This window comes from Lithobates pipiens, unplaced genomic scaffold, assembly GCF_037356315.1.
Source record: "Lithobates pipiens isolate NorthernLeopardFrog02 unplaced genomic scaffold, aLitPip1_a1.2 Scaffold_18, whole genome shotgun sequence".
In the NCBI taxonomy this organism is placed as follows: Eukaryota; Metazoa; Chordata; class Amphibia; order Anura; family Ranidae; genus Lithobates; species Lithobates pipiens.
In genome coordinates this window covers 296,127,578-296,144,688 of record NW_027507758.1, presented here as the reverse complement: position 1 = coordinate 296,144,688, position 17,111 = coordinate 296,127,578, and the positions used below count along the sequence as shown (strand labels likewise).

Below are 17,111 nucleotides of genomic sequence, written 5' to 3'. Positions count from 1 at the left end.
CATGCAACGTGTAGAATTTTTTAAATGTCGCCTTTGGAGATTTTTAAGGGTAAATGTTTGTCGACATTCCACAAGTGGGAGCAATTTTAAAGCATGACATGTTGGGTATCAATTTACTTGGCGTAACATTATATTTCACAATATAAAAACAAAAATTGGCCTAACTTTACCGTTGTCTTACTTTTTCATTCAAAAAGTAAAAAAAAATAAATAAAAAGTGCGCTCGTAAGACCACTGTGCAAATATGGTGTGACAGAAAGTATTGCAACGACCGCCATTTTATTCTCTATGGTGTTAGAAAAAAAAAATGTATAATGTTTGGGGTTCTAAATAGTTTTCTAGCAAAAAAAAAAAAAATTTTTAACTTGTAAACACCACATCTAAAAAAGAGGCCCGGTCTTAAAGTTGCAACTTTGAAAAGGTGCTTGCACTACTTTGGTGCAACTTTGGTCCAGAGAATGTAAAGTTGGATTAAAGTTGCACCAAAGTTGCACCAAAGTCACACTGGAAATTGTTGAATACCAGTGACAATCAGTGCCACCTGCCACCAATCAGTGCCAACGCCACCAATCAGTGCCAGAGCCAACCAGTGCCACCTGCCAGTGACAACAAGTGCCACCGCCAACAAGGGCCACCTGCCACTTCCAAACCAGTGCCACCTGCCAGTGCCAATAGTGTCACCTGCCAATGCCAACCAGTGTCACCTGCCAATGCCATCTGGCAGTTCCACGTGCCTGCCAGTGCCACCGCAAATCAGTGCCACCTGCCAGTGCCAACCAGTGCCACCTGCCACTACCAATGCCATCACCAATCAGTGCCACCTGCCAGTGCCACCGCCAATCAGTGCCAACTAGTGCCACCTGCCAACACCAACAAGTGCCACCTGCCAGTGACAACTAGTACCACCGCCTACCAGGGCCACCTGCCAATCAGTGCCACATGCCACCGCCAGTGCCAACTGCCAGTTCCAAACCAGTGTCACCTGCCAGTTCCAAACCAGTGTCACCTGCCAGTGCCATCTGGCAGTTCCAGGTGCCTGCCAGTGGCAACCAGTGCCACCTACCAGTGCCAGTCAGTTCCATCTGTTGCCAGCCTTACTCTTTCTGGTCAGCCCATAACCCTGATGTAGTAGCGTTTCATTGGAGTTATTGACTGGGTGCTCCATTGTGAGTTAGGGATAGGGGTGAAAATGAGTGGCCTTACCCCGGGAGCTGACAATCCATACCACTCTAAAAAAAAAAAAAAAAAACTGGCTCCTAAATTCAAAGCAAATTTGTCAACCCCTGTATATGCATGTATAATAGTATTATATAAAACTGCATTCAGGACACTGGGCAAACCACTAGGGACAAAAGGGATGTGTAATTATTTGATACAGTACTGTAATCTGTAAGATTACAGTATACGGTATCTATACTGTGTTTACTTTTTGAATTTGGCGCTGAAACTACGTCCCCGTGCATTGCAGGGAATGGAGCTCAGCACTGTGACAGATCGAGCGAGACACGGCGGCTCACAGATCACAGCGGGGAGACAGCGCTGGATCCAGGGGACAAAGTAAGTAAACCCCTATATGGATACTGCGATGTGATCCCGAGTCTGGCTCGGGAATACCGCTTATGGTACCAAAATCTCACCCCGAGCCAGACTCTGGAATACCACCAGGGAGGCTACACATGTTGATAAAGTCAGACAGCTTTTTTTGACTGAAGCAGCTGCTAGAGCTGCTTTAAGTACACAGCAACTCCTGGCTTTGATTAAAGTGAAAGCAAAGACTTCATATAAATTTGCATAAAACCACTGAATCTTAGCAATCCCTCCTCTCCCCATGCAGCAGCTGCTCCATGGCAAAGGTAAAGTGGGATCTTCTGAATCAAATGACTGCACCAGAATTGATTGAAGTAAGGTATTTATCCATTTTATTTTTTACCAGCACTATACCGCATAGGTAGGAGGAAGCAGTTTAAGCATATTTATATTTAGTCTCTACTTCCACTTTAGTCAGGGTTTAGAGATGAGGAATAGAGGGGGTCGCTGCATAAGGGGAAAACAATTAAACGGGCTGTGTAATATGAGGACTTTTTTTGGCCTTTTATAACACATCAGCGTCCAGTCAGTAGCGACATACAGTTTATAGCCCTATGTAAAATACGACTTCAGGAGACCTATACTCCAGGTCTGCAATAAAGTGAACCTGAGGGGAGAGTGGAGGGACATCAGCGAACAGATTTTTGCTAATCTTCACTTCCTACTAAGATCCCTGAAGCGATGTGTAAAACATCACTTGTGGGTCTGCCCGTTTTTTCTCCTAGCCGATCTGGCTGGCAAAGATGCTAATAGAACACAATCTGTGCTCCATTACCTTCAACAGGGCAGATGAGAAATCAAGGGTCTAAAAAACACCTGATCTCATAAAAGAGAACTTGTCCCCAAAAAAAACTTTTCATCCCTTGTGTGATGAAAAATGAACTTTAGTGAGCAAAATGCTTAGAAAAAAAAAAAAAAAAAATGTAAGTTACACCCAAGCAATTAAAGATACCCATGAAACCTTTGATTCCATTACACGTCACAAATCGTTTTGCACCTCAGGTGAGAGCAATAATTCTAGGCCTATTTTTCACAGTAAGGCCCCTTTCACACGGACGGATCAGTAATGATCGGCCCCGTGATGATCCGCTTGCTCAGCAGGGATCGCTCAGCAGGGATCGCTCAGTTGTCCCCGCTGAGCCGGCGGATAACAGGGCGGTCCCGGCACACTGTGCAGGGACCGCCCTGTCAGCTCTCCGCTGTGGGGGGATCGGATGAGCACGGACCGTCTGTCCGTGTTCATCCGATCCGCTCTGCAGACGGATAGAAAAATAGGATTTTCCTCCGTCTGCAGAATCGGACAATAGCGGAGGCGGACGATATCGGGTGTCTGCGGATGAATGAAAGTGCCACTACTTTCCCGGGTGCCCGCTTTCAGAAAATAAGTTTCGGGATTTTAGGTTATCTTCAGGCCTACAATCAATTTTAAATGTGTGCAAAAAAAATAAAAAATGAACAAAAACGGATCTGGCAGTGAAAGGGTTAAATAGTGCCATTTAGCATTATGGTGTCTATACTGTAACTGGACACCATAATGATAATCTAACATGCTGTATGTGGTATGTCAGCATATATATTTACACTGTAATAATGAATTACAAACTGCTATTACTTACAGCATCTTCTAAATCGATACACAAGTAGTTGCCATGTTCTAAGTTAGTGTACTGATCACTCAGATTCTTGTAGGTGACATTACACATCTGGCAAACATGTGAAAAATTGCCATGCTGATCTGGGACTGTTGACCCCTGTAATAAAAAACAAGAACTATTTGCAGTTGTTCTAATCGATTAGTATCCGCTATTATCAATCTTATAGGAACAATGTAAATCCAGACATATGATAAATGTGGAATAATCAGAGAACTGTGATTCCAAGCATAGAAATTAATTGTTTGTATACAGCGCTAACACATTTTATAGGATGTAGAAAGTTTAGAGTTGGATAACTACATGTGCAGCATGCTTATTTACATTGTTCCCAGCTATCGGGTCGCCAAGTGGGAAAAAACTAAGGAAAAATGCCTGGAAAACACTAATGCAACCACCACATCGAAGGACTGGTCAGATGCAATATATTCAAATGTTCTTGGGTTTATATCACCTTAAAGCAGTAGAAAGACTACCTAATATATATATTTTCTTCCTGCAAGGTAAAGGCATTACGTGCTAGTATGCATCGCGCGTTGTAGCACATTATGTAAAACTTATCTCAAACTGAAGACCTCCAGCGACACACTTTCATCGTCACCCAGTCTTTACGGGTTCGCAGTCTGCGGTTCTTTGAATGGCCGAGCCATGATAACGTCACAGTTTTACGGCACACGCATATATGCTGGTGACATCACTGGCGTCTTCACAAGTAAACTATCTCAGGGCACGTTTGGGAGATATATTCAGTACCTACAGGTAAGCCTATAATAAGGCTTACCTGTAAGTAAAACAAACAAAAAGGCCTTCACTACCACTTAACAGTGCCTTGCAAAAGTATTCACCCCCCTTGGCATTTTTCGCATTTTGTTGCCTCAGAACCTGGAATTAAAGCGGTGTTGTAACCAAATTTTTCAACATATCTTAGCCCATTCTGTTACTGTCATTAATGCTCAAATGCCCCTTAAAAAAATAATTGCGCCGTAATTACCTTATCATTTTAATTAGTATTTCAACTTCCGGTCTCTCCTCCCGTGGAAGTAGGAGTGTTTTTCGCCTCTCCCGGCTTTGCAAAGTCCCCTGGGAGCTTATTCTGAGTCTTCCCAAGATTCTGTGTGGAACGTCGTCATGGCGAAATATGTTTGGTTGCCATCACAATGGGGGGCGGGAACTTCTGATGATGCCGCCCGTTGTGATGGCAACCTGGAATTTTATGGCGCTGCTCGCTGTTATTGGTCAATGGAATCCCGATTTAACACAGATTGTTTTGAGGATTTGCATCATTTAATTTACAGAACATGCAGACAATTTTGAAGATTTTTTTTATTTTTTATTGTGAAGCAAACAACAAATTGGACAAAATAACAGAAAAATAACAGAAAAAGTCAATGTGCATAACTATTCACCCCTAAAGTCAATACTTTGTAGAGCCACCTTTTGCGGCTATCACAACTCCAAGTCGCCTTGGATAAGTCTCTATGAGCTTGCCACATCTTACCATTCCTCCTTGCAAAACTGGTCCAGCTCCGTCAAGTTGTATGGTTTGCATTTGTGAACAGCAATCTAAGTCTGACCACAGATTTTCTATTGGATTGAGGTCTAGACTTTGACTAGGCTATTCCAACACATTTACGTTTCCCCTTAAACCACTCAAGTGTTGCTTTAGCAGCGTGTTTGGGGTCATTGCCCTGCTGGAAGGTGAACCTCCATTCTAGCCTCAAATCACACACAGCATGGTACAGGTTTTGCTCAAAAATATCCCTGTATTTAGCAGAATCCATCTTTCCCTCAACTCTGACCAGTTTCCCAGTCCCAACTGCTGAAAAACATCCCCACAGCATGATGCTGCCACCACCATGTTTCACTGTGGGGATGGGGTTCTTTGGGTGATGTGATGTGTTGGGTTTGCGCCAGACATAGCGTTTTCTTTGATGGCCAAAAAGTTCAATTTTAGTCTCATCAGACCAGAGCACCTTCCGCCATACATGTTGGGAGTCTCCCACATGCCTTTTCGCAAACTAAAAACGTGCCATTTTGTTTTTTTGCTGAAAGTAATGGCTTTCTTCTGGCCACTCTGCCATAAAGCCCAGTACAGCTTATTGTCGCCTTATGTACAGATACTCCAGTCTCTGCTATGGAACTCTGCAGCTTGTCCAGGGTTACCTTAGGTCTCTGTGCTGCCTCTCTGAGTAATGCCCTCCTTGCCCGGTCCGTGAGCTTTGGCGTGTGGCTGTCTCTTGGCAGGTTTGCTGTTGTGCTACGTTCTTTCCATTTGGTTGTGATAGATTTGATAGTGCTCCTAGGGATCAAAGATTTGGATTTTTTTTTTTTTTTTATAACCTAACCCTGACTTGTACTTCTCAACAATATTGTCCCTTACTTGTTTGGAGAGTACCTTGGTCTTCATGGCAGCGTTTGGTTAGTGGTGCCCCTTGCATAGGTGTTGCAGCCTCTGGGGCCTTTCAAAAAGGTGTGTATATGTAATGACAGATCATGTGACACTTAGATTGCACAAAGGTGGACATCAATTTACAAATTATGTGACTTCTGAAGGTAATTGGTTGCACCAGAGCTTTTTATGGGCTTCATAACAAAGGGGGGTGAATGCATACACACATGCCAATTATCAGTTTTTTATTTCTGAAAAATAGTTTTATGTATATATTTTTCCAATTTTACTCCACCAACTTAGACTATTGTGTTCTGATCCATCACATATAATTCACATTAAAAAAATATTGAACTAAAGGCTGTATTGTAACACAATAGGTAAAAAGCCAAGGGGGTGAATACTTTTGCAAGGCACTGTAAAGACATACTGCCTCCGTTCTCATTCAGGGCAGTAACAACGTTTTTAGAAAGGGACCATATAAGTAATACTCACCTTACCAGAGCTCCCTTGCTGCCAGCAACAATACCCTGTGCTTCCATGTATGGGATGACATATGAACTCCTCACATGTAATAGCACTCAGGTCCAGCAGCCAATTAGTAGACTGGAGCAATATCACCTGACAGCGTGTCATGATTTCCAAAAAGCGGGCTCTCCTATCCTGACAGAGAGCCCAATAACAATGCGATCGGCTGTGTTCATTGCTGTACACAGAGTGCAAGGAACCAATGTTGTTCCTTTCACTCTGATGTCAAGAAACAGGAAATGCTGAGGATTTTGTCACTTCCGGTTTGTTGTTTACAACCAGTTCTCGGCTTGAGAAAGCATCTGACCAAACTGATCTTGGTTTATTGGAAGTATGGTGTTAAATTAAAATAATAAAATTTTAAAGCGCCCCCATCCCCTTGTGTCACATGCAAATGTGAATGCGCATGCAAGTACTGAACAAATGTGTAAATGGCAATCGCACCACATGTGAGGTATCACCATGGATGTCAGAGTGAGGGCAATAATTCTAGCCCCAGACCTTCTGTGTTACTCTAAACTGGTAACCTGTAAAGGCTTTTAAAGGGTTGGATATAGATAATATAATGTACCGGAAGTTTGTCGCTATTCCACCTGCGTGCTTCATTTTAAAGTGTGACACTCGGCCTAATGTCATCTTTTACATAAAAATTGATAATATGATTGTGTCTGTGTGCACTATAAAATTATCACCGCAATTTAAAAATAAATGTATGTTACTCTCTCAGGCCTCTGCTTAAGATATAACTAAAGGCATAACATTGGAGGGGGGGAATTATTTGTACGTTTTGTATTTGGTAAATGTTATTTAAAATGGAAAAATAAAGAATATATAAATGAAAAAAACTCTTTAAAAAAAAAAAAATAAATAAAAAAACATTGGGGGGGGGGGGGGGTTTGGATAGAGTGGAGATGGATAATAGCACATGTCAGATTGTATTACTGTCTATGCCCCCATTAGGGAGATCCAGCCTCTCCATTTGTCTTGTTTACTGTTATCATTGAACTAGAAGTAAAACCCAAATTTTGGGTTGTCGCCAGAAACGTAATAGAGGGGAAATCTTCCAATGGGGACACTAGTTCTGGTAACCTGGGGTCCCCAAGGAATTCCCTTAATTTGCAGGGATTTCCTCTCTCCTCCTGTTTGGCTATGGGACAGGAAGTGAAGGGAAATCTCCACAGTGGGACAAAGATGTTGGAAAAAAAAAAAAAAAAAACACCTCCCATGCTCTATCCAAAATGAAAAATAACTAAAAAATGTTTTCTCCTATAGTTCTAAAATAGATAGATAGAGTGCCTTGCGAAAGTATTCGGCCCCCTTGAACTTTTCAACCTTTTGCCACATTTCAGGCTTCAAACATAAAGATATAAAATTTTTATTTTTTGTGAAGAATCACCAACAAGTGGGACACAATTGTGAAGTGGAACAAAATCTATTGGATTTTTGAAACTTTTTTAACTAATAAAAAAAAGGAAAAGTGGGGCGTGCAAAATTATTTGGCTCCCTTCCGTTAATACTTTGTAGAGCCACCTTTTGCTGTGATTACAGCTGCAAGTCCCTTGGGGTATGTCTCTATCAGTTTTGCACATCGAGAGACTGAAATTCTTGCCCATTCTTCCTTGCAAAACAGCTCGAGCTCAGTGAGGTTGCATGGAGAGCGTTTGTGAACAGCAGTTTTCAGCTCTTTCCACAGATTCTCGATTGGATTCAGGTCTGGACTTTGACATTCTAACACCTGGATACGTTTATTTGTGAACCATTCTTTTGTAGATTTTGCTGTATGTTTGGAATCATTGTCTTGTTGGAAGATAAATCTTCGTCCCAGTTTCAGGTCTTTTGCAGACTCCAACAGGTTTTCATCCAGAATGGTCCTGTATTTGGCTGCATCCATCTTCCCCTCAATTTTAACCATCTTCCCTGTCCCTGCTGAAGAAAAGCAGGCCCAAACCATGATGCTGCCACCACCATGTTTGACAGTGGGGATGGTGTGTTGAGGGTGATGAGCTGTGTTGCTTTTACGCCAAACATATCGTTTTGCATTGTGGGCAAAAAGTTCGATTTTGGTTTCATCTGCCCAGAGCACCTTCTTCCACATGTTTGGTGTGTCTCCCAGGTGGCTTGTGGCAAACTTTAGACGAGACTTTTTATGGATATCTTTGAGAAATGTCTTTCTTCTTGCCACTCTTCCATAAAGGCCAGATTTGTGCAGTGTATGACTGATTGTTGTCCTATGGACAGACTCTCCCACCTCAGCTGTAGTTCTCTGCAGTTCATCCAGAATGATCATGGGCCTCTTGGCTGCATCTCTGATCAGTCTTCTTGTCTGAGCTGGAAGTTTAGAGGGACGGCCAGGTCTTGGTAGATTTGCAGTGGTCTGATACTCCTTCCATTTCAAAATGATCGCTTGCACAGTGCTCCTTGGGATGTTTAAAGCTTGGGAAATCTTTTTGTATCCAAATCCGGCTTTAAACTTCTCCACAACAGTATTACGGACCTGCCTGGTGTGTTCCTTGGTCTTCATGATGCTCTCTGCGCTTTCAACAGAACCCTGAGACTATCACAGAGCAGGTGCATTTATACAGAGACTTGATTACACACAGGTGGATTCTATTTATCACCATCAGTCATTTAGGACAACATTGGATCATTCAGAGATCCTCGCTGAACTTCTGGAGTGAGTTTGCTGCACTGAAAGTAAAGGGGCTGAATAATTTTGCACGCACCACTTTTCAGTTTTTTATTTGCTAAAAAAGTTTAAATTATCCAATAGATTTCGTTCCACTTCACAATTGTGTCCCACTTGTTGGTGATTCTTCACAAAAAATAAACATTTTATATCTTTATGTTTGAAGCCTGAAATGTGGCAAAAGGTTGAAAAGTTCAAGGGGGCTGAATACTTTCGCAAGGCACTGTAGATAGATAGATGATGATATGGATGGGTAATGTGACATGATTCTAACGCTGCTAGGAGTGGAAATTCTGCATGGTATAACAGGCTGGAGACACCGGACTTACCGCATAAGCTCCTGCCCCAAATAAACTTTTAGCTAAAGTCCCTGCAACAGTTGAACACAAATAGGTATTGGACAAGATTGGAGCACCCAGAGCAAATCCATAACAGAAAAGATAGATCAAAAATATTTTATGAATATAGTGGCCCCCAAGAATAGGACAGCAGGGTGATAACCACTGAGCAAACATACAAACCGTATCTGAAACAAACCTCCCAAGTAATTTGTTTCCAAACTGATCATGAAGAAACGGTCTGACAAGAAGGAAAACTGGCACGACCAATGGTACCTATTTTTTTTGTCACTTCCTAATCCTTACTATCTCCAATCTTATAGTTCATAACCGCAAGGCGCACTCTGAACTGCAAAAAAGTCCTGGAAAACACAATAGCTTCCAAACGATTCTGTATCTACTTCCTTAAAATTAATCAGAAAATGTAAATAGAGGATTTACCTTGGTGATGTTGAAACATTGCATCAACTCATCAAATGTCTTCATAAATGAAGCTGTGCTGTCCAGTACACTCGTGTGGTTCATATTCAAGCAACCTTGTGAAAAGAAAGCAACATACAGCAACATTACCGATGTTATTTTAAAACTTAAGGCTTTATATTTAGAAAATGGAATCAAATAACAAAAATAACCTGCATTATAACCAACACCTTGAAATTAGGAATACACTAAAAGTTACCATTGCAGCTCTAGCTGCAATACTTTTCTCTGGCCCTGTTCTCCACAATCTCACCTCTCCAGCACCAGTCCTCTTCTGGGTTGAATAATGCCTATGATCATCAAACCCATTGGCTTTGACTCGGAAAGAACCAGGGCATAACTGGACCAGCGGAATTTAAATGTGTGAAGGGGGGGGGGGGGGGGTGGGGGGTGGTGGTTGAGGCTGTGTGACGGTTGAGGCATGCACAAAAGCTGGAGTCGGGCTTAAAAAAAAAAATACACTGTAATTAGTTGTTCCTGATAACTGCAACGAAGTACAATGTATTTTTTTATTTTTTTAACAAGAAAAAAGTTCAATGTATTATGATTGCATCTTAATAAGCACTAACACCTGTTTTTGCTTATCAGTACACATAGAGCTGCACACAGCTGCTGCACAGATTGAGAATTAAATGGACGACGGGACTACGTAGAGGCTAGTAGCCAATAGCTTTGTTCTCGTAATTTAATCTGAGCATGCGTGGCACTTTGTCCGTCGGAATTCTCTACAAACGAATCGGAAAAAGTCTGATCGGATTTTGTTGTCAGAAAAATTATAGATCCCGAGATCCAGCTCTCAAACTTTTTCCATTGGAATTTCTGACGGAAAAAGTGCGATAGAGTCCACACACGATCGGATTTTCCCAACAACATAATCCGATCGGACCTTTTCCATCGGAATTTCCGACCATGTGTACAGGGCATTAGACTTGGGTACATCCTAGGTCAGACCTGGGCAAACTGCGGCCTCAGGGCCCTTTGGCGATCTCCATCTGGCCCTCGATGCCTCCAATTTTGGCATACCTCTCAAAGTCTGTCAGCTTCCTCAGTTAAAAAGCTGACAGGCTTTGAGAGGCATGCCAACAGTGGAAGCATTAAGGACCAGATAGAGAGGCATGCTGACAGACATCTGTCTTGAGAGCTACAAGAACTGGAAGGAAAGAGCCCAAGGACCTGATCGGTACAGTGGGGAGGCTCAGTTCTGGCGGGGCAGAGTTGCCTAAGAGACATCCCGATGTTCTCCCACCACTCTGCTACCCCGCCAAGTTTTTCCTGCGTTAGTGCCTGCACGCTGCAAACCCCAGGAGCAAAGTACCTGTTCTTGACTCCAGGACAGGATCTGCAGAAATTCCCACTGTAACGATCTCAGGCTCTCTCCTCCTAGTCACAGTGCTTTTCAGGGGGCATTTTACAGGTGGTAAAGAGGTTGTGAGGAGGTGTTCGGTCACCTCTTCACCACCTGATTTCACCCTATAATGCTGCAGCACCACAATCCTGTTCATTGCACATATTTGCACTGCAGCTCCATTGAACTTTGCACTGCAGCCCCATTGAACTCTGTTAAAAAATGCTGTGGTCAAGAAGCAAAGCATTGTGGCCACGGCATGAATAAGCCTGTCTGTTTCAACCAATCCCCCCAGACTGTCCGTCTAAAAGATAACTATTTTATGAGCAGTTGTACCTACTATTCAAACGCTAGCTGTTTGTGTTCTATATGTTTATGTACTTACACATCCATCCCAGGTCCAAAATCAATATTGAGAAGAATTAAGCTCAGCCCACTGCAACAGTCCCAGCCTCTCATGTGGCCCCTTGGGAAAATTCATTGCCCACCTCTGTCCTAGGTCCTTGCAACCTCACAAGGTTAATTAATTCTGGCCTAAATCGTTGTAAAATTTTAAATGGAGCTCCTCTCAGTTGTTTTATAGACCAGGCAAGGCTTAGAACGTCATTCAGGATCTTATTGCTGCCATTATTTTCCCCATAACAGAGAATGCCACATCCTGTTACTGGTAAAGACAACATGAAAACAGCTCTCCAATGGGAGCACAGACAACAATATATCATATTTTGAGTAAAGTATATGAGGTGAGGGTTAGAACCTGCGTTTGTTTTTTTTTAAGCTGTTTATGTACCTGATGGGAAGATTCATACTTCAGGCAGGAAGTAAAAACCTCCCCAATACAGGCATAGACAGCAATAAAAAAAAAAAAGCCTTACCCTCTCAGTGCAATAGGTCCTGAATGGTAATGTGTAGGCGAATACCAGAAGAAAAAGTTGGAACATTGATAATGGCATCAAAAAAAAAAAAAAAAAAAAAAAAAACAGACCGATTGCCTATACCTCAATGATTAATAGTTATAGCAGTTGTTACTATATGTACTTTTTTTTTTTTCCTTTGTTGGTGTTTTCTCTGTTCTCAGGGGATATGGTACTCCCGACATATGTTTAACACGAGGGCTGTTCCGCATTCATGCACTTACCTGTTTTATCTCCCTTATTCTCAAATGAAACTTTGCATAATGAAAATGGGGTGTGGTGCTTCCTCCCCCCTGGCACAGCTTGCTCCTGGATGGGGTATCTGGAACACCACACCTCACACTACGCTTAACACCCAGTATTGTTTCTGCCTTTCACCTATACCTGTTACCTTGCTATGTCACACGCCCTTACTCAAATGTTTACCCTCATCGTGTCTCATTGTATGATAGACTTTGTTTCACTGCACTTTTTACATTCTTGTGAAAAACGTCAATAAAAAGCATTTAACTGTTTGCCGCCTGTCTGTCATATGACGGCGGAGCGGTGCAGCTCTTGTTCTGCGCCGCCGGTATGGCGGCCGCTCCCGGGCACCTGTGGAAAGAGCAGAGTCTTCAGCTCTTTAAACATGTGATCAGCTGTGTCCAATCACAGGCGGTCACATGTAAACAAGGAAGTACTGGTAATCGGCTCTCCTTGCCTCACGCTGACAGAGTGTGTGGCAAGGAGAGCCGATCAGCGGCATCACCTCACAGGGGCACATTTAGGAACGTAATCAGGGCACTGATCATCAGTGCCCCGATTAAAATAGTGAAATAAATAAAAAAAAGTGTAAAAAACAGTGCCCACCAATGCCAGCGATTAGTGCCCACCACTGCCCACAAGTGCCACCAATCAGTGCCCATTAGCGATGCTAGTCAATGTTGGCAATCAATGCTGCCTATCAGTGCTGCCCATCAATGCCCATTACTGCAGTCAATGCCCATCAGTGTCGTCCATCCGTGCCACCCATCAATGCCCATCAGTACTGCTTATCCGTGCCCACCAGTGCCGCCTATCAGTGCCACCTAATCAGTGCCAGTAAGTGCCGCCTCATCAATGCCCACTAGTTCAGCCCGTCAGTGCTGCCTCATCAGCGCACATCAGTGAAGGCAAAAAATTACTTAGTTACAAAATTTACTGACAGAAATAAAAAAAAGTGAAAAACATTATTTTTTTCAAAATTTTTGGTCTTTTTTTTGGTAAAAAATAAAAAAACCAGCAGTGATTAAATACCACCAAAAGAAAACACTATTTGTGTGAAGAAAATGATAAAAAATTTGTTTGGGAAGTGTAGCATGACCGCGCAATTGTCATTCAAAGCGTGACAGCACTGAAAGCTGAAAAATGGCCTGGCAGGAAGGGGGTGAAAGTGCCCTGTAGGCAAGCGGTTAAATAAAAAAAAATTTTAAAAAAAGGATTATGCAATACTCACTTGCACACTTTGAATCAATCCACACATCATCATAGAAATTACTAAGTGCAACAATGACTTGAACCCTATCAGAGCGAAGCAATGTGGTTCCACAGCTTAATGTGCTGCTGTTCTGCAAATGGAAATATTAGGAATGAGAACGGAAAGCTACGATCTTACAAAACAATATAGAAAAAATGAAAATGCTAAGAAAACAAGCAAACTTTTTATTGGATACGAAACTAAACATTATCATGGAAGCAGACTGTACTTAAGGGTTAAAAGACACTGCTACACAGAAATAGTCACTGAACAGAGTCACATGCACCAGAGAGGAAGACTGCAATGTTTCATATGATCTACTGGGAAACATAAATCGTTTGCTTTGTAACTTCCTTCCTTGATTCTTATTCACGGAAAAAATTTGTAATATTTGGAAACAAAATGTGTACTTTGAGTTGACATTTTTTTCCCCACAGGGCTCATGCACACTGCAGCGCAAGGAAAAAAAAAAAGCTGCTTTTACAGGCATCTGAGCTTTTATTTCAGCTTGAAGCAGCTTGTACTTTTTTGGGCTCTTTCGCACGGTTTTATTAGGCTCTTTGGGGTCAAGCGTCTCTCCCCCCCCCTCCCCCACAAACTCCCTCAGGCAGAGTGGATATAAATCAATGACTTAAAAAATATATAAATTAAATATATTTATATAATTTTGTTTCTTTTTATCAAATTTATTTTAATAATATGCTTTTGGCGTAAAAATCTATCTAAAGATAGTTTTCTATTTAAGATACATTAATAATTTAGCTTAATCAGCATGAAATGGAGCTTAGTTATGTAGCATGAGGCTGTATATTTTGCAATATTAAGGTTTACGGTAAACTCATTCAATGAATCCAAGCTCTGCAAGCAGAGATAACATGCAATGCATTGATGCATTCATTCAATTTCACACTAACCATGGGATAAACCAAAGTTCAGGAATATTCCTTTATCCTACTGGTTTTCCAAATCTATGTACACTACAAACTGTATGATTGAATCGGTTCTGATATTGCTGTTTTACTAAATTGACAGCTTATTATTCTAAACCGGAAACCTTTGTTTTGTATGCAAATAATAAAGATTCTAACTGCCAGAAAGAATAAGTGCTTACATTTAAAGAGCACCTGTCATTTTGCATCACCAGCCGTGAATGGGACTGTGGGGGAGTCAACAGCTGGTCAGAGGAGGAGCCACTGCGGGACAGAGATGACAATTGGTCTTTAAAAATTATGATTTCATTCGGGTTGATTTAAATCAAATCCATCCTGTCCTCAGTTCATTTATTTATTTATTTTGCTTTTAGGCACATTTTTGGGCACTTAGGCGTCTTTTCTGCTCGAAAGCTCCTCTGAAAAATGAGTTTGGTGGGGGGGTTTTTCCTGCCTGTAAGAGCATATGTCAGTAAACAACTTAAATTGCCATGGAAACATTAGCTAAGATAAAGAAGAGTTTCCAGGCAGAAAAAATAAGAGCTCAAAAGCCTACAGGAGCCACTTCTTTATGCTGCAGTGTGCATGAGCCTCATGCACATTGGACGTTATAAAAAAGCCAGCAGCATTAGCTGTAGCCATAGGATGAGTTTTTCAGTGTATTTGCAGTAGCTTTTTTTTTTTAAACAACATTTTACTGCCACAAAAGCTTATGGCTCAAAAAACGCAGATAAAAAACGCAGAATAGCCACATTTTGGTTGTTTTGGTATTTTTCAGAGTTATAGTGTTTTTTACAGCTAAAAAATTCCTCTGAACACCCACTAGTTCTGTTTTTTTTTGCAGCTACAAAACTCCCCGACCAAAAACTGCCAATAATAGCCTGTGTGTGCATGGGCACATAGGATAACATGCTGGGGAGTTTATTGGCTGCAGAACAAAAACATCTGAGCCAAAAACTGCAGCTATAAAAACGTCCAGTGTGCATGAGGCCTTAGAGTCAGAGTCCACCAAAAAGTAATATTATATTATATGTGTAATTTGCAATTCTTTGCCTGAGTCACCCATTGGGTAATCCAGTGCCAAGATCTCATGTGTCTTTACTAAGGATCAGCTCAGGTGTATTCGCAACCCGCACATGCAGAGCCCACCAGGAAGTCGGCACTGCACAGCGCTAATCGCAGGCAGTGAGATATTTTCGTGATCTGCGGCTGCAGAGATTGAGAAATGTCTCACTGCTTGTGATTAGCACTGTGCAGTGCCGACTGGCGGGCTCTGCATGTGGGGGTCGCAAACACACCTAAGCTCATCCTTAGGCTCTACCTGGCCATATACTAGTAGTTATTTTTCATTCAGCTTGCAGGATGAATGAAAAAAGAAATCCGCAGCACAGACAAACAAATCTCCCGCTTGAATTTGACAGCCGGCAGGACCAGCTGTGTCAATACTGGAGCAGCTGCTGCATCTAAGGCCCCTTTCACACCAGAGGGCTGATCGGACCACCCACTGTTCTTTACAAGGTTTAGTGGATGTCACGGGACAGGAGTCCGCTGTCACCCACCAGTGTCTCATCCGGTTCCGCTAAAAACAGACAGATGGGGATATGTTCGCCATCCCTCTGGTGGATCAGATGACAGATGGACATGCAGTCCGTTTACATCCAAATGCCCCATAGAGAACAGTAGGACTGTATCCAATTCCACTCTGCATAGCAAGGAGGACATGAACACAGACCTGTCATCCCCCTGCTCATCGGGGATCAGCAGACAGAACCCCTGCTGAACAGGTGGATATTCTTGGACGGATTTCGCCCCATGTGAAAAGAGCCTTATTGGATGCAGCCGCTTTTCAGCAGACTATTTAACCTAGAACACCACTACCCAGTTCAATAGTCACCAGTCAGTTTAACCGCTTGCCAACCAGCCGCTGTCATACTGCAGGTTGGCTCAATCCCGCGGTCCCTTTAATAGCCATAGGAGGCGCACGCACACTGCACAGCGGGGGAGCGGATGCGCATGGCTAGTGGCCATATTGTCTGCTGGTCTCCCTCATTCACTCCAGAGAGCCAGAAAGAAATGGTCACTCTTTTTTTGTTTATAGTGCAAAAAAAACAAAAAAAAAAAAAACGCAGAGGTGATCAAATACAACTAAATGAAAGCTCTATTTGTTGGGGGGGAAAAAAAAGACAATTTTGTTTGGGTACTGTCAGTTAAAGCGACAGTGCCGTGTTGTAAAAAGTGCTCTGGTCAGAAAGGGGGGTAAAACCTTCCAGGGCTGAAGTGGTTAAAGGGGTAAATCTACCAGGGCTAAAGTGGTTAAAGCTGTACTCTGGGGAAAAAAAAAACTAAAAATACATCCTTGCAGTGGGGTTGCCTCCAACCTGCAAAGGCTAAAGCAGTATTGAACCCAAAAGCAAACATTATATTGCAGCTTGCCAATTCTTAGATGTGATGGCTGTATTAGTTTCCTTTTTTAGGCTTTCTTCTATTTTTATCTGGTGATCCGGCCAGAAAGTCTGTTTTTCAACAGAAAGGTTACAGGGACGAGACAAACCATTTACCACTGACAGGTTTGCTCACAATGATCAGCTTTTATTTATCTACAACCTCTCTCTCAAAAAGAGAAAAAACTGTTTGATGTAACTGATTATAAAGTGTTAGCTGGCGTTTGGCTTCAATTTGATACTGTATGCAAATCTGCTAGTACATCCAACACTCCCCTACTGCCAGACTGACAATGTTGATGTCCAAATGTGCCCCTTCTTCCAGAG

General features: G+C 42.2%; 1 protein-coding gene across 1 annotated transcript in view; it reads right to left on the bottom strand.

Moving 5' to 3' along the window:
* OSTM1 (osteoclastogenesis associated transmembrane protein 1) overlaps positions 1-17,111 on the bottom strand; it is a 51,240-nt gene that overhangs the window by 20,875 nt on the left and 13,254 nt on the right. The window contains exons 2-4 of the mRNA XM_077487154.1: positions 13,394-13,505; positions 9,622-9,716; positions 3,204-3,338 (exon numbers count right to left, since the gene is read on the bottom strand). Of these exons, the coding sequence (XP_077343280.1) occupies positions 3,204-3,338; positions 9,622-9,716; positions 13,394-13,505 (342 nt within the window). The remainder of the gene's footprint in view (positions 1-3,203; positions 3,339-9,621; positions 9,717-13,393; positions 13,506-17,111) is intronic.